The sequence below is a fragment of the Nothobranchius furzeri genome, chromosome 2, assembly GCF_043380555.1.
Source record: "Nothobranchius furzeri strain GRZ-AD chromosome 2, NfurGRZ-RIMD1, whole genome shotgun sequence".
Classification (NCBI taxonomy): Eukaryota; Metazoa; Chordata; class Actinopteri; order Cyprinodontiformes; family Nothobranchiidae; genus Nothobranchius; species Nothobranchius furzeri.
In genome coordinates this window covers 64,749,209-64,770,392 of record NC_091742.1, presented here as the reverse complement: position 1 = coordinate 64,770,392, position 21,184 = coordinate 64,749,209, and the positions used below count along the sequence as shown (strand labels likewise).

The 21,184-nt window shown below is 39.4% G+C and overlaps 1 protein-coding gene across 9 annotated transcripts in view; it reads right to left on the bottom strand.

The window, feature by feature from the left end:
• Positions 1-1,449: 1,449 nt before the first annotated feature.
• Positions 1,450-21,184, bottom strand: part of LOC107384786 (RAS guanyl-releasing protein 2) — a 145,702-nt gene continuing 125,967 nt past the window's right edge. For 7 of the 9 annotated variants that reach the window (XM_070547436.1, XM_070547458.1, XM_070547455.1 and 4 more), the window contains 4 exons: positions 13,017-13,053; positions 4,105-4,263; positions 3,931-3,993; positions 1,450-2,478 (listed from right to left, as the gene is read on the bottom strand). In XM_070547436.1, the coding sequence (XP_070403537.1) occupies positions 3,935-3,993; positions 4,105-4,263; positions 13,017-13,053 (255 nt within the window). In that variant the 3' untranslated portion in view covers positions 1,450-2,478; positions 3,931-3,934. Of the gene's footprint in view, positions 2,787-3,930; positions 3,994-4,104; positions 4,264-13,016; positions 13,054-21,184 lie in introns of all 9 variants that reach the window. The other 2 variants (XR_011517328.1, XM_070547439.1) reach the window with 2 other exon arrangements.

Here is a 21,184-nt window from a genome sequence, read left to right as displayed (position 1 = left end):
ACCCTATGTCTCATGGCTGGCCAAGGAACGCCCTGGGACCCTCCTGGAGGAGCTGGCCCAAGTAGCTGGGGAAAGGGAAGTCAGGAGGTCTCGGCTTAGGCTACTGCCTCTGCGACTCGAATCGGGATAAGCGGCTGAAAATAGAAAGAACCAGAAATACTCCCAAATTGCAGAAGTTGTGTTCTTTTCAGACACCAAGTCAGCTTGTGCGCGATTTTTCTCACACTCTCCGCACTGTCACGTGATGAGGGAGAGAAAAATCCTTCACTTCATATGACTGCTCAGTCAAAATTGCCCTGTTAGCCATCCGTCTTCGTCATTGCCACAGCTCTGCCCTCTAAGCCTACCATGCAACGCCTACTAAAATTTAAATGTGGGTGGAGAAAGACTCTGGGACCCACGTTATCTGCCATTTAAATCTGCTATCCTTGGAGATATACTTCCTGTTTAATTCTAAGCTTTAAAGTGCCCCCTGCTGTACAGGCATACAAATTACCTACAGGTTACATTTAATTTTCTGCATAAGACAAGTGGTGCAAAATAGGGCTGTGTGAAAAAATGTGTAGGTTGAAAAGCTGCATTTGTGACTCACATCAGCAGTTTTGTGCAGTTGGATTAGCTCATTTGTGTTTGTGACAAGGAAAACAATGACAAAACCATACGTCTGTGGGAAGTTCTCAATAAAAGTCTTTGAATTAATTATTCTTCAAATGTGCTGGATTAAGTGGAGCAAAATCATTAGAGCACGAATTCCATATTTTGTAACTTAAAGTAACAAAAGTGTGTATCTACAATAATGTGTGAAGTGTTACAGTAGTGGCACAGGAGTTAAGTGCTCGCCCCGTAATTGGACGGTTGCAGGTTCGAGCCCCGCTCAGTTTGTCGCTGTCGTTGTGTCCTTGGGCAAGACATTTAACCCACGTTGCCTGCTGGTGGAGGTCGGAGGGACCGGTGGCGCCTGTGCTTGGCAGCCTCGCCTCTCTGTGCATCCCAGGGCAGCTGTGGCTACATCGTAGCTCATTCCCACCAGTGTGTGAATGACTGGTTGTGTTGTAAAGCACCTTGGGGGGCTCCAGGACTCTAGAAGGTGCTATATCAAATACAGGCCATTTACCATTTAGTTTGGTGTCTGTGAAATAAGCTCGAGTTTGTTTTTTTCTCTCATACCCAAGTATGTGGACGTGTTTTGCACCATTTACTCTGGGGCAAAACTGTAACTGTAAAATTTGTTTTGATGTGTGACTCAAAGAATGCAATTTGTGTACTTGCACCTAACATTTTGAATAGGTGTAGCTGTTGTGTTTTGCCTTTAAAAGATAAGATTTTTCAGGATTTTTCTCTGTGACTTCAAGTTTCCAGTGACAAAACACAAAAGTTTTTGCACGACATTTACCTCCATAGTTAATGCAAATCAACAAATATGTGAATACAAAGAAAAACAACTCAGACTCTGTTTTCCCATATTGTTATTAATCAGAAACATCTTTACAGCAACACATATTTTGTAGATGCCCACTGCATTTAATTCCAAGAAATGTTAAAATCACAAAAATTAAAGACACATTCTTGAAACACACTTATCTATCCACACAGCAAAAACATTCAAACAAATACTTATGATAGGAAGAGTTTCATGCAATGACTAATCAGCAGTTAGCAATAGGCAGCTCAAGGTCTGAATTCATGTCTCCACAGGTACAAAAAATACTTAAGCAGTTTGCAATATGGTCTGTGGTCTCAACATGCAACATTAAAATGGCCTACACGAGTGGCATTTACACTGGTTTTCAGAGCTTAGAGCTTAGATATGAAGCCTTTGACTCCAAAACTATGAAATCACATACTCACTGGATCAAATATGAGCATCTTCATCAGACAGCAGCCTTTTTTGGCTACATTCACAGCACTGTAGGCCCAAAACAACAAAACAAAATATAACACCAACCAAAGTCCCTTTAAACTTTATTTAGAGCCATCTACAGATCTTTTACAGCTGCTGCTTAAGATGGTCACAAATAAACAATATCTGGCATCCAAATGGCAGATTTTTTTTATCACTAAACAAAAAAAAAACACAATATCTCAGATAGACATTTTTATTCTTAGCAATAAACAGCACCTTTTTTATGTTTTCAAGAAAAGTAAAATGTAGCATACAACATTCCACTAAAATACATTTTTTTTGTCTTTTGTTGTTTGGAAGATTTAATAATATTTGACAAATGGGTTGAGTGAAAACAACCAATCTCCTGCTCCCCGCCATCCTGTGGTTTGGAAAGGTGAAGGTGCTGTTGCAGCAAGTATCCTCAGTGTGGCAGCATGGACGTTTCCTGGCCTTTGAGCAAGTTCCCCATAGTGTCAAAGGTTTTCGGGCTTCTAACACTCATACACCATTTCAAGGAAGGATGCAGGGCTGTCTCCGGCCCAGTGGTCAAAGATGCTCCTCAGTTATAAGACTCCAGGATTAAAATGGGAGTACTAAAGGTGATAGAGAAAGGCAGAGCGCTTCAAAAACAGGGAACAGGTTTCCAAGGATCACAATATACTTACAACACCTGTGTTGGCTGGAATGGGAGGTCAAAATGTCTTTAAAAAATCACAATAACAATAATTTATTTTTATAAATTCATTCTGTGTTTTTCATCTGAATGCAAATACAGGAAAGTTTTTTTTTTACCTTGCTGACAATTTTGATCTCTTCTGCGATCTGCATCAGAGCTAGCCGCTACTGCCAGCGCCACTTCCTTCTCTGTTTACTCGCAGGCAGCAGAGGACGATGTTGCCCTCTGCTGCCCAAAAAACAAAGACAAATACAAACAGTAGATGGAACAGATGCTAGAGGACAAAAATACACACAAAACAATAAAGACCCAACAGAAGACATTAAGAAAAACATGAAAAAATTACTGAAACCACTACAAGAAAAGGGCAAAATAAAATAAAAACATTTCTAAACACTGGATTCCTACAGCAAGCATAATACCAAGAATCTATGGAACTCCAAAAATACACAAACAGAACAGCCCGCTTAGACCAATAGTAAACAGCACAGGTACACCAACATACAATATGGATAAAGAAATCAGCATAATCATCAGCCCACTGTTAGGCAACACAGATCAACATTGCAAAAACAGCACAGAACTGGCAAAATAACTAAAAAAGACTACAATAGAAGACGACGACACACTAATCTCACACGTTACATCCCTGTTCACAAAAACACCAACCCAAAAAACCATAGACATAGTAGTAAGCAGAATCAGACAGGACAAAACTACACAAAAAGGCGGATAAACGGAGAAGGAAGTGACGCCGCCTTTAGCGGCTATCTCTGATGAAGATCGCAAGAGTGATTTAAACTGTCAGGAATGTAAAAAAAAATACTTTCCTGTGTTTGAAAAAAGACCTTAACAATGCATTAACAATAAAAAAAAATTATAAGACTTTTGAGTGCTTTTAGCAAAATGGGACTAATCCTTGCCAAAATGACTGAAGAGTTGACCAGATCCTGTTCTTTTTAGTGAAGATGGACACAAATATACCAAGAAACTAGATCAGAAATGAGGAATTTTATGCATTTTTAAAATCAGGATAAACAGACAAGGTCAGTTTTTTTAAGTTTGAAAGCAGAAAAATAAACTAGAACACATTTAAAATGATTCTAACCTCAAAGTCCGACATGGCTGTTCCATGCTTTAAAAAGTTGTGACAGACAGAATAAGTTCAGTTGGTTTGTTTCTCTTTGATAATGGCCCTCAGTAGGTAGTAAGTACAAGAACAAGCACACATATTAGACATGATGCAACCATGTTTGATTGTTAATGCAGAGAAATGTATTGGTGTGCGCTAGCTAGAAAACTGAAAACAAAACACACATTATAATCCGCCACAGCTGGAGAGGAATATAATTAGATGGCACTCTCTCACCTGGTTATAGATGGACATCAAAAACTCTTTCTTCCACAGTCTCTATGTCCTCTTCAGCTATTACTGATTACAGAGACAGTGACGTGGAATAGAATAGTCAATCAAATGCAAAACAGCCCTTATGTTTCTACTATTCTGATTTAGCTGACAATTTGTATAGATCATATGTCTCACCTGTGTTCTGCAGGCCGGGGGGAGTGTTGGCAGGTGGGGGGAAGCTGTAGGAACGGGCCTGAATGGTTGGCGGCATTTCGTGGCTGATGCTCTTTGTCCTCTTCCTGCACTCGACAGCCAGTCGGCTCCGGCAGGCCTTGTGGCAGTTCACCCCGCAGGCTTCAGCCGCAGTATCACCCCCATGCCAGAAGGAGGTTAGCAGAGAGAGGAGTTGGGAGAGCAGGAGGGGGTGGTGAGGTCGTAGGAGAGGGAGGGAGCATTGGTGAGATGGAAAGAGAGAAGGGAAGGGCCGGGTAGATGCGGGACATCAACAATGGGTCAAACAGGAGAGCTAATGATGACAGAAAAGTGCTTTGACACACCATGCAGACACACCAGCAATCACACACAAACACACGGTGACACCGACTGTGCCCAAGAACCACTCTGTCAGCTGGGGAGAGTCTTAGAGGAGCAAGATGGCATGAAACTTGAGACTACACATTCAAAATAATCATTGAGCTTGAAGTGGAAGATAAAGCTCTCTGCGTGTCATCCACTCAGGTTAGTGCTCTACAGCTGGAGGACTTCCAGAATGAGGCAAAAAAGAGCGGGAGCACTCAAATGAGTATAAATGCCTTTAATAAGTGCAGACAAACAAAAGTGATGTTTTGACACCTTATGTGTATTTTTCTAAGTCCCAACAGAGTGGCCCGCCAGTCTGAAGTTTTAAGTGGAATATTCTGGCCACAGGGTGCAATATGCTAGAAGGCCTTTCATTAACCCTGTAATGGGTCATTTTAGCACATCCTGGCTCAAGAAAAGTTTTTAAAAATATGAAAGAGTTGCTAAGTATCCCTTTAAATCACAGTGTCTGTAAACTATAGGATTTGCATAATTATAAACTTCTCTATCAAATACTAAGGTTTTAAGACAAAGCCCATGGATCTGAAGACTAAGAATGGAGAATTGATAACGTCAGTTTAGATCACATTAGAGCTCTGGTTGACTTTTGAGGCTCTTATTTTGATAAGATATACCCAGAGTGATGTTATACTGTTATATAATACTGATTTCAATGTTGACCCAAAATAATCATGATTAGGACTTTTCTGTAATTGAGCAGCCCTAGGAATACCAAGGTGTTAAACAGTTGTGAATATTCAGTCAGAGCAAACATTTACAACTCTCTCCCCTGATCTTTCCTTCTACTGGTCATGAGGGGTTATGTGGGAGTGATGCTTAACCAAGATATCACTACAGATTAAACACTAGGTATTTTGCAGACAAGTACAGACTTCAGTTTAAAGTGAAAATGTTCCATAGCACCAGGATCACATCAGCTGCAAAGCACATCGCTCACGAGGTTCGCGCGCTGCCTGTTGCTCCTCTGTTCACATCAGGCGAGAAGTTTTGACGAGCACTTCTGCTCACAACTACAGTTTTCCAAAACTCCCACCCCACTCCTGTGTCCTTGCTTGTGCATGTGTGTGTGTGTGTGTGTAAAACCAGTTTGCCCCACTTGTTGATATAAGAAACTGCGCTGATCCTGAAGCTGTTTTGTAGACCAGTTCCTTTCCAAATGGTTAAGTAGATAACTAGTATTTGTGGTAGTGTACAATGCTACTGTACAGTTAAATTTGAATTTAACTTATTTGTTTGTATTCACATTTATTAAATACATCTTTTGCTCTAAAAACTGCATTTTATGTTAAGGAAACACTATGTTTTTTCTGCAGGTGTGTGTGTGTGTGTTTGTTTGTTTATATCTCTCTCACATTTATCAATCACGCAGTTTTATTTAGAAAAATTTCTTGTCTCTTCTGCTTTGGTTTGACTTCCTGCCAGAATTGACGCAGCTTGCGAAAAAATAGAGCACATATCACAAAGTGGATAAGTTTTGGATTTAGGTTAAGTTGCATGATTTGTCACGTTTTTATTTGCCATTTCTGGTATTTAGTTTAAGTTGCATGATTTGTGTTTCATTATTGTTGACATGCTTATTTTTGTGTTTTTGAATGGGTTTTCCCTTTGTGGTACCTCCCGGAGACACCAATTTGAACTAATGGGAACAGGTGTGGAATGCCCACAGGTGCAATGGACTTATTAACGAGATATAAAAAGAACTGAGGAAGGAGAGCCCAGGGGAGGGTCATTGGGACACGGAGAAGTGGGTTGGTGAGGCCGGAGCTGGAGTCGATCTAGGAGCTAGCTGTGCAATTTGAGGTCGCCGAGGCGGGTTCTGTTAAAAGTTCTCAGGCCTTTCTGATGGGGCTCTGCTGTGTTTGATCGCTGGGGTGTTGGCTTCGATTGGCTGGGAAGGGAGTTAGTGGGTCGGCCAATGGCCTGTTAGGGTCCGGTAAGACGATTTTTCCTTCTCTGTTCCGTTCAATCTCTAGGTGCTGGTATGGGGCGGAGGGCCGGTGAGGGAGACGGGGCCAGTGCTGATGGGTTGTGGACCTTCTACGGCCCTGTCCAGCTCTCCGAGAATAACCGCCAGTCTCCTAAAATCTCCTCTATGTTCTGGAGATTGTGCTGGGGGACACAATAAACCGTCTTGCTGCAGCACGTGTGGATATGCCATGCTGGAGAAGTTGGACAACCTGTGCAACTTCTGTAGGGATAAGGAATCGCCTCATACTGCCAGTAGAGATAATTAATCAAGCCAAAACTAGCATGAGTGGAAAACCAGCCAAAAAAGATCAAGAGGTAGAAACTTGAAATGACCTCTACATGTTAAACCAGTCCTGTTTTGAGGGTTTTATAATTGTTGCCACTTTAGTGCACCTGTCGTTAAATCCATGAACACGAATACAGCTGAAAGTGATTAACAATGCATGGTTCGGTCCAGTAGGCGGCGCCAGGTTGCTCCTCAGATTGTACAAGAGCTCAGGGATGTCCTCACACAGATCTGGGAGGCAATGCCACAAGACACCATCCGTTGTCTCATTAGGACAACCCGGCTCTCCGGCTGGCTCTCCGGCTGGCTTTTGCAAACTTTTTCACATCCCACCACAACGCCCTGCTCATTGCTGTTAGATCTGTTGTTGCTGTTGACGCATTCTGCCTGCACCGTGGATTGATTTATTGAGATATTGGACCGGACCGGAGCAGACTGGTGCTTCACCGTAACGTTCTGATCCTAAACTAAGCCATCTCCGACCGCTGAAGCAGCCTCTGGGCCCATCCGGGCCCAGCAGCCGGGCTCCGCCATCAGCCGCCGGGCCCAGCAGCCGGGCTCCACCGGCAGCCTCCTGGACCAGCAGCCGGGCTCCGCCGGCGGCCTCCGGGACCAGCGGCCGTGCTCCACCGGTGGCCTCCGGGACCAGCGGTCGTGCTCCACCGGTGGCCTCCGGGCCCAGTGCCCGGGCTCCACCGGCAGCCTCCTGGACCAGCAGCCGGGCTCCACCAGCAGCCTCCGGGCCCAGCAGCCGGTCTCCGCCAACAGCGTCCGGGACAAGCAGCGAGCTTAGCCATACCAACCTTCAGGCCGGGTTCAGGCTTCACCATCGGCCTCCCAGCCCAGCAGCAGGTACTGCCACCGTCCTCCGGGCCCAGCATCCCGACTCCACCGCCGGCCTCCGGGCCTAGCAGCCAGGTACTGTCACCGACCTTCGAGTATGGCAGCCAGGATCCACCATCAGCTACCAGGACCTGTTTCTTGGCTCATCTACGCTAAGCCTGGCTACACAGAAAATCTCAACAAAAGCTAAGTGAACTGTTTTTATATCTGGCCACGAAAATGGCAATGAAAGTACTACAGAAAGATATGGAGGAGTTAAAGGATTCTGTGAGCATGATGACAGCTGAGTTGTCAACTTTGACAAAACAGCAAGCCTGCATTAAGGACTTACTTACTGAGATTAAAGATCTTAAAATGAGAAATATGGAACAAGAAAGGAAAATTGACTTGCTTGAAAATCGAGTGGCAGAGCTGGAACAGCATTCAAGAATGAATGATATAATTATTACAGGTCTTAAAATTAGGCCTAAAAGCTACCTCCAAGCGGTAAAGGGAATAGATAATGACAATGGGGCTGACCAAGATGATACAGCTGAAGAGCAGGTTGTGTCATTTCTGAAAAGTAAAGACATTTCAATTGATAAAATAAACATTGAGGCATGCCATTCATTACCTTTCAAGAAAAATCTGGATAAATCTGTGATACCAGCTATTATGATACGCTTTAATAGTAGGAAGCACAAAGTGGATCTGCTCAAACAGGGGAGGAAATTAAAGGGAACAAATGTGTACTTGAATGAAAATCTGACGAAGAAAAATGCAGACATTGCTCGTAGAGCGAGACAAATGAAAAAGCAGGGATACGTAGAGTCTACCTGGACTATGAATTGTAAGGTGTTCATCAAACAGAAAGGTGCTCCGGAAAATAGTCATGGGTTCTGGATCAGAGATATCAAGCAACTAGAAAATATTAAGTGATATGGTTACAGTTATGTTGGTCATTCTTTAATTTAGTTTTTTACTTAGTTTGTGGGTGTTGTTGTTTTATTTACTTAAATTTTTTTTCTATATGTAAATTATTTTTTCTTCATGGGTGATTTTGAACAGGACATTGATCCAGAACAAAATTTCCATAATAGCACACATTCATTAAGTGGTTATTTTACTGACCAACAGTTTAATGCAACTATTAAATATGAGCAAGGCTTATCTATCATTCATTTTAATAGCAGAAGTCTTTATGCTCATTTTCAGAATATTAAAGATTATATTGATAATTTTGTGAGGCCGTTTAACATCATTGCAATATCAGAAACATGGATAGATTCAGAGCACGGTGAGGATTTTTTCTTGCAAGGTTACAATTTCCATTGTATCAATAGGAATGGAAAGGGTGGAGGGGTGGCGTTTTTCATTGATCAATCCCTTTCATATAAATTTACTGAAAACTTGTCTATGGTTATTGATGAAGTTATGGAATGTATATCCATTGAAGTGAGTATTAAGCAAACAAAAAACATAGTGATTCATTGTGTATACAGGAAACCAGGAAGTGACATTGACACATTTATTGTTACAATGGAAAGTATTTTAATGTTAAACAAAAGTAAGATAACATATGTGTGTGGAGACTTTAATATAGATCTACTGAAAGCTACAGCACATAAGAAAACTGATGAATTTGAGTTAAAGTACAGTATGAGCATGGTTCCCCTCATTGCGAAACCAAGTAGAATAACTGCTGATAGTGCCACTCTTATTGATAATATATTTACTAATAATGTAGAAAGTATTATACATAGTGGACTATTGATAACAGACCTAACAGATCATCTCCCTGTATTTGCTATCCACGACTGCCATCCAAAGAAAGTAAAACCAGCTAAAACTTTAATGTATAAAAGGAGAAGAAAGGAAGAAGATTTACAAAATTTAAAAATGGAACTACGTAGTGTTAACTGGAGTAATATATATAGTGAACATGATGTGAATATTGCGTATAACTTATTTCTGGATATTTACAAAAGTATATATGATAAGCATTGTCCGATGATAAGACATAGTTGTAGAAATCGATATTCAGAGAAGCCGTGGATGACAAAGGGGATCCAAAATGCTTGTAAAAAAAAGAACACATTATATAAGCTATTTATATCACACAGAACTAAAGAAGCGGAGCAAAAATATAAAACATATAAAAATAAATTAACTAATATAATGAGGATGTGTAAAAGGAATTATTATAGTAATTTGATTGAAAGGAATAAAAGTAACATCAAAGGAATATGGAACGTGTTAAATACAATAATCAAGAAGCGTTGTGACGGTCTAAACCATCCAGATTATTTTGTCAGTAATAACAGAGATATTTATGATAGACAGTTGACAGTAGAGCACTTCAATGAATTTTTTGTTGGGGTTGGTCCAAAGTTGGCTGACAAAATAAATAGTGATGTGGACTCTGAATCCAATGGTTATGGTGACGGAGACGGTGTGGCGGATTCATTATTACTTGAAGAAGTGACTCAAAAGGATATTCTTAAAATTGTCAGAGCATGTAAAACAAAATTTTCATTAGATGGAGATGACATAGATATGTTTTTAGTTAAACAAACTATTGATTGTATTGTCGAACCACTCACGTATATATGTAATTTATCATTTAAAACAGGAATATTCCCAAATAAAATGAAGGTGGCTAAGGTGGTTCCTCTTTACAAGTCTGGCAATAGGCATCAATTTACAAACTACAGACCAGTCTCCTTGTTACCTCAGTTTTCAAAGATATTGGAAAAAATTTACAATGATAAGCTGGAAAAATTTGTAGAAAAAAATGGCATTTTATTAGACAGTCAGTATGGTTTCAGATCAGGTAGATCAACTGCACAAGCTCTAATGGAATTGGTTGAAGACATATCCACATCGCTTGATCAGAAAAAATATGTTCTGGGAATTTTTATTGATTTGAAGAAAGCCTTTGATACAGTCGATCACAAAATACTTTTATCAAAAATGGAGAAGTATGGTATAAGGGAGACAGCTCTCAATTGGCTAAAAAGTTATTTGAGTAACAGAGCTCAGTATGTCCAGTTGGGCTATCACAAGTCTAGCTGTCTCGAAGTTCACTGTGAAGTTCCGCAAGGGTCGGTACTTGGCCCAAAGTTATTTCTGTTATATATAAATGATATTTACACAACTTCAAAATTATTTAAATTTATTATGTTTGCTGACGATACAAATATTTTGTGTTCAGCAGAAGATATACAGCAACGTATACTAAAGGTCCAGAATGAATTGAGTGAGCTTAAGAATTGGTTTGATAAAAACAAACTGTCGTTAAATGTCAGCAAAACAAAGTTTATGTTATTTGGAAATAAAAGAAGTAGTAAAGAAATCTATTTGACTGTTAATGAAATAGCCATTGAAAGAGTGTATGAAATTAAGTTTTTGGGGATATTGATTGATCATAAGCTCTGTTGGAAGCCATACATACAATATGTGTGTTCTAAATTAGCCAGAAGCATTGGGGTAATAAATAAAACAAGATATTCTCTACCACAGAAAGCACTACACACACTTTATTGTACTATGATTCTACCATACTTATCATATTGTGTCGAAGTATGGGGCAATACTTATAAATCTAATTTATTAAAGATTTGTGTTCTCCAAAAAAGAGTGGTAAGGATAATTATAAATTCTGGATATAGAGATCATACAACTCCATTATTCTATAATTCCAGATTACTCAAATTTTTTGACTTAATTCAATTTAAAACTGTCCTTGTACCGTATAGGGCCATGATGGGTGTACTGCCGTGTAATTTGCAAAGGATGTTTAAAACTCATGAAGAGGGTTATGAATTGAGAGGCGTTAAAAACTTCATTTTTCCATTATACCGAACAACTATGAAAAGTATGTGTGTATCTGTATGTGGTATCAAACTGTGGAACAAACTTGATGTGACTTTAAAATTATGTAAAAACATTAGATCATTTAAAATCTTGTATAAACAACTTATAATTGACTCATACATAAATAGCAAGTGATAAAAATGGTAATTGGCTTCAAATGGAATATTTTGTTTTTGTTGTTTATTGGTTTTGTTTTCTTTTTCTGTAGATTCATGTGAACAATTGTTTAGTAACTGTCTTTTTATGTAGCAACTAGCAAGGTGAAGATAGAACGACCTGCATAAAGAAAAGTTTTTTTCTTTCAAATTTGTTAATGTGAGCAAATGTGATTTATTAACTGAATTGGGGCTGGACTAGATAAGCTTTTGCTTCTTCCAGTTCCCTCTCAAATGGTTTTATGTTATTGTATGTTTTGTATTGTTTCATTCAACAGCATATGTTTATCGTATTCCTCATTTAAAAAAAAAAAAAAAAATTTGTATGCACCAGGAATATGGGGGAGTGCATATGCAATTTCATGTTTTCGATGGTTTGAGATAAATAAAAAAATAAAAAAATAAATAAATAGGAGCAATACAGCTGAAAGTGATTAAGAATGCCCTCAGCTGCTTAAACAACCAGGAAATTATCAGACATGTTTAACTGATTTCATGCCAGGCCCAATAAAGTGTTCCTTTAATTCTTGTGAGCAGTCTATATACCCATATATATATATATATATATATATATATATATATATATATATATAAATTTCATCCGTTAATTTGTTTGATCTTCTTAGGAATTAAACATAAGCTGATAGCAACAGCCTTTAATTCCTAGATATGTAGTTCATTAACCCTACACATTGCAATGGGCAGTAGTAGCTCAGGAGTTGGAGCAGGTTGTCCAGTAATCAAAATTTTGTAGGGTTGATCCCAGCTCTCGCCAGAGAATACTGCTGTTGTGTGCTTGGGCAGTATCACTTTCCGTCAACAGACCCCAAGGCAGCTGTGGCTACATGTAGACCATCATCACCAATGTGCTGGGGTGGACTGGCCTATCTGGCACTGTCCCGACAGGCCGCTTAACCAAGTGGGCCACTTGTCCAGCTTGGGCCAGAGTTAAATTAACTGTGAAGTGTCAAATTTTACTCTGAAAAGTGTTATCAAACCACAATGTTTAATATTTTACCACTAATTTGAGTAAAATTAACACTGAAAATGTAACACTGGCCAAAGAGTAAATTTTACTCTATTTTTGAGTGGGACCAAATGTTATCTGTAACTGGGTTAAATCCAACTCTCTTATAGTTGCCATGTAATCTGTTTTCAACTCTCTTACGAATTGGATTTACAGAGGATTTTTTACTGTGCAGTTGTTGGTGAGACGATTTGGATGTGGACCCAGATAGAGCAACACTACACACTAATCCTGGCTGCCATGCGTTATTGACATTCCTAGGTATATCTGTGAAGGTGTCAGATGGGAAATCATTGGCAAAATCAGTTAATCTCTGGAGGCTGCAGTCTCCCAGTTGAAACAAAAATATCTGCTCTCTGAATGGTTGTATTACCTTTACACTTGTAGCCTTGCTTGTAGAAGCCCCATATCTACAAAACACAAAGATGGAGAAAATGGGTGAGTGTTAGTGTTAATTAGGAGAGGAATTTGTTTTAATTGAAGAAAAATATCAGCATCTTCAAGATTATAGGGATAGAAGAGGATGTGATTTTTCTGTGTTTTCACACTAAATTAGAATTTTCCATAAGACTATTCATTATAGAATAATATAGCATATCTAACATGAATGTTAAATTATCAACTCCAGAAGAGTTTGTTTTGACACTAAATCAGTGTTAAGTACCAATCCTCCAAAAAGAGTTAAATTAACTCTTACTGGTGATGACCCAAATAGACACTTGAACTGTTGAAATCAAATCTGACGGTGTTAATTTGAGCATGCTGAATTTGCTGTGAACAGCTTTGTCGAAGCAATGACTTGCCCATTGGATTGTAGAGCACATTTCCTTGTGTTATAGTGTTAACCTTCTCAGGCTCAAAATAAGTTTAGATAAAAGGACGAACAACTAAGTCCTTCAGGGGTACTTCTGAGTAAAAAAAAAAAGCTCATGAAATATGTATGTGGAGCAACCAGGTAGGTAGGTTTTAACGTTGCAAATCTGCAACGCCTGCCACCAGAGGGTTAATGGCTCTCAGCTGCCCCAAGGGATCAGGGCACACTCTACTACAGGTGTGGCTGCTGGGTGCTGTTTAGGGATGTTTCATTTGGTGACATTTGCTGGGCTGCTAACTGGGCTACACCCCAAACTTTTAATGAGGTTTTACCATTTGGATGTTACGGCCCCTTCCGTGGCCCATGTGGTTCTTTCTGATGGGTTTGAATTACCATCTTAGATGTTCTCAACCTAAGTGTGATAGCTGCTCATGAAGCATTTTGATATGTCTCATAGTGCCTTCATTTTACCAAGTCAATCAACTGAAAATGAATGTTAGGGTATGCATATAATCACTGTTCCCGGAAGGAGAGGAACGAGGTTTGATGCAGGATTGCCCCCTTCGCAGTCTAGCTTGGTGGAGTGGCTATCAAATTGTGAAATGGCAGTGATGTGTTTAAAGGCAATGGGTTAGGGTTTCAGAAAATGTTTAGAAAATCTGTACGCTGAAGCAAGAACATTTTCATTAAATTATGTGTTTTGAAACAGCTGATCTTATTTTGTTTTCAAATCATGTTTTACCAAATATTTTACGCAAAAGCCATGCATCTAAACACATTTTCTGTTTTCATCTATGTTTTGGGATTTTAGTCTGCATCAAAATGAAATTTTTTTGTACAGAAACTCCATCTAGAAATGCATGTATCATAAAAACATGTGTTAACGATGAGTAAAATTCACACCCCAACTTTATTTTTATACACCTGCTCATGTCATGTACAGTAAAGCAGACCTGATGGAGATACGAGGTTAGACAGAGTGCAGACAAAAGGGGAGATAAAAGGTTGATTAGACAATGGGGGTAGAGAGGGTCAAGATTAAACAGGGGTGGAGGAAGCCCACAAGGCAGTGCTGGTGGTGGGGGTTTCATTAAAGAGCTAAGCTGGAGATCACACGCAGGACTGAGGAGGCACAAAATATCATGACCTCTGCATGCACACACACACTCATCTGGCATTTGTTGTGAGGACTGTCATTGACTTCCATTCATTTTAGTGGCTGAATTGTGCCTAAACCCTAACCCTAACCACAATTCTAACCATAACCAGTCTATTCCTAACCTTAACTAAAAGTTAATTCACACCATACCTCTAAAACTGACAAGTAGAGCTCTGTAGCATTGTACTAAAGTATGGACCAGAAAAATGTCCTCACTTCGCCACTAATGTAAGTTTGTAGTTTGCAGGTAAAAAATGGTAATTACACACACAGGTTTACTCCCTGGTTTAATTCCGAACTGCATATTTTAAAACTTTAAAACAGAACTCTAGAAAATTTGTGAGAACATGGAGCTCTACATAACGGGAGGAGTACTACTTATCATGGGAAAAAGTATCATTTCGTTAATTCAGTAACTCTGTCTATGAGTTTCTGTTGCCAACCTGTAATTGATTTGCTTCAGAAGTCTAACATTTTTCTTCAAATTTTTCTCTCAAGTGTTGGTTCCACCGTAAGTGAATTTCCCCACTGTGGGATCAATAGTCTATTTTGTTCTACTCTTTTTTTTTTGTATCCTCTGCCAGGATTCCTGATTGTACGAGCAGACAGAGATCTGAAGAGAAGCAGGAAAAGAAAAGGAGGTGGAGTGGCAGTGCTTGTCAACAACAGATGGTGCCATCCAGGTCATGTTTCAGTGAAATGTCGTCTCTGCAGCCCAGATGTTGAACTCCTGGCAGTAAGCTGTCGCCCACATTATTTGCCAAGAGAGTTCACCAGTGTTGTCTTGGCAACCGTTTATATTCCACCTTCAGCCATTGCTGAAAATGCATGTGATGCCATCAGTTCCGTTGTCGCTAAGCTACAAACCCAGCACCCCAATGCATTTGTGGCTATATCTGGTGATTTTAATCATGCCTCACTCTCTGCTACACTTCCAACATTTCAACAGTTTGTCAGCTGCTCCACCAGAGAAAACAAGACATTGGATTTGTGTTATGCAAATGTAAAGAATGCATACATGTCCAAAACAAGACCTCCTCTGGGACAATCAGATCACAATCTTGTTTTTCTCTGCTCAGAATACATACCACTTGCTCAGAGGCAACCTGTGACAAGAAGAACTGTGAGAAAATATTCACAGGACGCTACAATTTCCCTCTGGGATTAATAAAGTATTTAAGCAGGGACCTGAAAAGGCTCAACAGCCTAATAACAAAGGCTGGTTCTGTTCTGGGGACGACTGTGGAACCACTGGAGGAGATAATGCAAAGAAGGATTCTCCAGAGAATCAAGAAAATGATGGACTACCCTGAGCATTCTCATCACCAGACTATCCGACAACGGAAGAGTGTCTTCAGTCAGAGGCTTCTTCAGTTTTGCTGCAACACTGACCGCTACTGGAGATCCTTCCTGCCAACAGCCTTTGTAATATACAATAACTCTTTGATGACTTGATTATTATTATTATTATTCTGAGCTACTACAGCAATCAATTTCCCTCTGGGATTAATAGTAGTTTTTGAATTGTATTGAATTGAATAGAAAAAGTATTTTTGAATTGAATTGAATTGAATGTGCCTCTTCTATATGTATGTGTATAAATATAGGTGCATACACATTGACAATGTATGTGAACTTTTTTAAAATATTTTATTTACTTAGGGTTTTCCTTATAACATACAGAAAACCAATCAACAACCAAACAAACAAACAGTAGCTCAGACACATGGATGTTGCCAGTCAAATACTAAGTTGCTGGGCAGAGACAGAGAGAAAGGTCGTTGATGCAGGAACAAATACACCAGACTACAGTGATTTAGTCTCTTCTAAGTATGCGAGGAATGGAGTCCAAGCTTTGCAGCAGTAGAAAATTAGACCAGCCCTGTTCTTCACATGCTTAACGATGGACCAATCCCAGTTGAGCCCTACACACAGTTAAAAGTACATTAAAACCCATTATTCTATGCTGAAGTGTATGTGGTTTTGTTCTACTACTAAAGTGAATCAATGCTCATGTGGCTGTATGATAGTCAGGTGAACCTATTGGGTGGGGAAGGCCAGGTAATGTCACATGCACTGGCATGTTTCCAGTCATGTTCTTATGGGGTCCTTCCATCTTCCAAACACATTTCTATCTGTAGTATCTCCTTAACACACTCATATGTCTGTAGTCTGACCCAAGTGAGGCCCTTCCATCCAATTCTTCTTGTAATTGTTTTTAGTGCACTATGGTAACACCAGACATGACCTCAACTGTGATTTTAACATTCATAATTGTGTACTGTCTGAGCTGTTACATGTTTTAAACCAATATTTTGACTTATCCACTGTGAACTCCTGGAATCATCATGAGAGCTGCTCATTAGCCCAGAAGGCCATGCCATGTTCTCAGTTGCAGTTCTGTGTTGTTTCACAGTTAGATGATCTGTTTTGCCTTTGAATGTCTCTTCAAACAAGTTCTGAGTCTTTTGTCTGTTATCTATATTTCAGATGAAAGGCCTTCAGACTCCTGCTGCAGCAGTAAGAGAATGAGACCAGCCCTGTTCCTCAGATGCTTAATGATGGACCAATCCCAGATGAGACCTACATGCAGGTAAGAGTACATTCAAACCCATTCTTCTATGCTGACATGTATGTGGTGTTCTACTACTAAAATGGACCAGTGCTCATGTGGCTGTAGTAGCGGTGTGGCAGTAGTCAGTTGAACCTATTGGGTGGGGAAGGCCAGGTTTGTCACACACACCAGCATATGTGCGCTCTGCTCACACACAACAGAACTGCAGCCTCCATGCATGTTTGTGCAAATCAACACTTGATACTGGAGCTAATTCAGTTATTGATGTTATGTGCACCAACCCTGCTCATGGATCCCCTCAGAGATGGCTCATTGATGTGAATTTATATATTATTTATTTATTTAAAGGGGCATTATGGAAGTTTGACAGCCAAAACATGTATAGAAATAATAAATTTCTTCTTAATACATTCTCCTGCAATGCCCTGGTCCTGTAGAATGAGCCCTGGCATTTTTACTGTGATTGCCTGTTTTTCTGTAAAATCACAGAAAAAGAGAGCTGCTCGGGTCGAGCAGGCTGCTTCATGCGCGTTCACGCTCAGGCATAGCCCTCCGAACCATTCTTTGAACGTTGTTTCAGTTGTCATCAAGAATATAAATGTTACAGATTCAAAAGACGTCACTGGCGCTTTAGCTCACTTAGTAAAATGCCGGACTCATGTGTAGAAGACCCAGGTTCGATTCCAGATGTGAACATATTTTATTTAGAGTTTCTTTTTTACATTAATGGTATATGTTTTACAGTAAGATGCCCAAATTTTTATTTGAGACTTGCCGAACGGCATTGAATTCACAGATAAAAAAGATGTGGGTTCAACTTTCATTTTGGAACAATTTTTCAAGCAAGGGAAGGGAATGATCTGAGCATGCAGGAGGACTGACCCATCATAAACCTTTGTCGGCTGTGCTTAAGAGAAAGGTACAGAACCAAATTAATTAATTAGCTGCACGTTCTCCTGTCCTCTGTCCTCCGGGCTACACACACACACACACACACACACACACACACACACACACACACACACACACACACACACACAAGGGACTGTCTAAGAGCTCTGTCTCAGCTGTTATTTTCGTTAAGAAGTGTGCACGTACAGCATGCGCGCCTCGTGCAGGAGCCTACTATTGAAGCTGCCGTTACGCTTTTGGCCTGAGGGGGCAATCGCGAGCATAAAAATTCAAAACTCCGTAAAGTCCCTTTAATGAGAACAAGAGATTAAGTTATTACAAAAAGCAAGAAAAGACGTACCAGACGAAGCTGAAGTTGGTTTCCTATTTTAGTTTCACAGTCAGAGAGGGCAATTCCAACAAATATTTCCACTCCCTGAGCATCTTTACTCAGCTCTCGTTACACATTTACAAAACTTATACTCTTTAAACGTCCTCCACCAGCCTGCACCGGTCCAGGCTAGAGCCTTGCAGGTGAGTTGTTTTGAACCATCTCTCTTTACCTTCTACTTCTAACATTATGTAATTATTTTAGCTTATTTTTACATGTGTGTTGCTGCTCTTAAAACCAACTATAAATATATTTGCTGTTTCTTTATATTTCACATAGCCACCCAGCAGCTGTGTGTCTGACACTGGGACCATGATGGGAATTCCACCCAGAGCAGCTTCTACACTCCTGAACAGACCCAGGTGTGTTGGAGAGCTTCTGAGCAGCTTACATCTGGATGACAGGACAAGCTCCATGAACTGATCCAGGTAAAAACATTCTAAATAATAATATTGTACTCTATATTCTGCTTTTTTCTTACATCTCAGCCTGGCTGGTCACCACTGGAGAGGAGTAGCTTCCCAGACTCACACTAACATCCCGTTTTACCTCAGGGCCTCCTGATCTAACAGAAAAACTTGTAGCTCCATCCTTGCTCTGCTTTCCACGTTTCTCATCATCTCTGGAAGCGACCTCCCACAACACTGATGTTATATATAATTTTATTTTTTCAGGCTAAATGAACTCAAGAAATCTGCTGTCAGACTGATTGTTGCAGCTACAAATGGTCCAGACTAACATGAAGCCTTGCAGGTGTAGTAAAGATGAGTTGTTTTTAATCATCATGTAATCTTCATTACAGCCTTTGTTTTAACATCATCTATGTTTTTGTTTCATAGCTTATTGCTACACGTGTGTTGCTGCTGTGAGCTTGGAGCTGGATTACATCATGAAGGAGGCGACTGATTCTGGTCCTGTGACACTTGGTGACGTGTGAGCTGATTCACCTGGTAAATAACTTTTACATTAAATATTTTGTTTTTTGCTATCAAAAGTAAATTAACAAATAACCTGCATTATTGCAGGACACTCAGCAAAATATGGACGCTACATCATGAGGCAGGCATGCATTAATATTCTATAAGAGCAAATGAGGTGAGCAACACCACATATTATTATTGTACACTGTCCTGGATTTGTTTTCTTTCTGCATCTCATCATTAGCCTGGCTGATCACCTGATAACTCCTGTCATCTGGTTATGACTTTACCTGAAGGACTAATAGTATAAGGCAACGGATACACACTCCAGGGGCGGAGCTACAGGGGGGGCTGAAGGGGGCAGTGGGCCCCCGGCCCCGGCTTGGGAGGGGCCCGACCATGAGGGGGATGAGAGGAAATGGAGGAAATTGCGCTTCTAATAAAGGCCGTTTCACACGGCAGGAGCCTGCAGAATGTGACAAAATTGTAAGCTAAAACTCTCAATTCCGAGAATAATTTTATGTATTTTCCAGAAAAAAAAAATCCTAGAGAAAACTAAGAATTTCTTTGTAAATAAAGGCAGACATTTTCGCTACCTAAATTAAGATTTTCTGACCTTGTAAGGTCAGAAAATGTTGAACAAATACTTTTAAATTTATGAGGAAAAGTTTAGTTTAGAAAGCAAAAATGTCTGCCTTTTAAGAAATTCTTAGTAATTTTTAATACCTAACGGTCACTTCATTTGCTAGAAAAAACTGAGTCTTGAAAAGGTATTAAAACAAACTTCAAGATTCCTGCATATACCGTGATTCAGTCATTAACTTCAAGTTCTATGATTAAATCAATAGGAGACTTGAATACAATGTTTTCCAATAAATTATGATTGTGATTAGGGCTGCGTTGTCTATGTATCACTTTTACATAAGTAGGTTGAAGAACTGTATTGTTAAAACTTCAGAAATAATTTATCTTTAGATCTGTTTTTGAGAGCATGTTCATTTCTGTGTATTTTGCTCAAGCACTGATCAAACTTTTGAAACTTAGTCCATTTTTTCCTGCAGAGGGGATCCTGCTAGACCAAAGTGAACTCCTGATCGACATTGAAGTCTTCCTGCAGAGCTTGTATCTTCGACACCATGCCATTAGAAACTCCATATAGTGCTTTCCTTCACCAAGGCAGGACCCAGTGACTCATTACTGTTGATCGGTCAGGGGCAGGTAATTTTGTGTTTCATGTGTATTTATTCCTCCACAGATTACTAGCCATGATATATGAACACATGTTGTATTCTCAAGATCTATGCTGTGGGAAGGAATAGAATAAATGTTTATTTTTTCTTCAAATGCTATGTCAATTTTTCTCATTGTTTATCAGTAGTTTTCACCAACTTATTTGAGCATCTTAATATTTTTCTATATTTAATGGTTGCAAATGTTAAAAGTAAAGTAAAATTTTTTTATTTTCTCATTGTACTGTCAAATGTACGGTAAAATACAGGCAGCTGTGGTTGCCAGGAAGTTACCGTAAAATGAATTAAGTCAAAATAAAATGCTGTAATTTCTTATACAGTTTCACTGTGTTTTTATTGTCAAAGGTTTTAATAAGGTTTGCCATATTTTTATTTTTACAGTAATTTGCCATAATAAGGTTTATCATATTACTGTTAAATTAACAACAAATCAATGTAAATATTAATATAACTTTTTTTAACTGTAAAAATCCGTAAAAAGCTATGTAAAGTTGCATTTTTTACATGAAATTACTGTATAATTGACAAAAATATTAGGTTT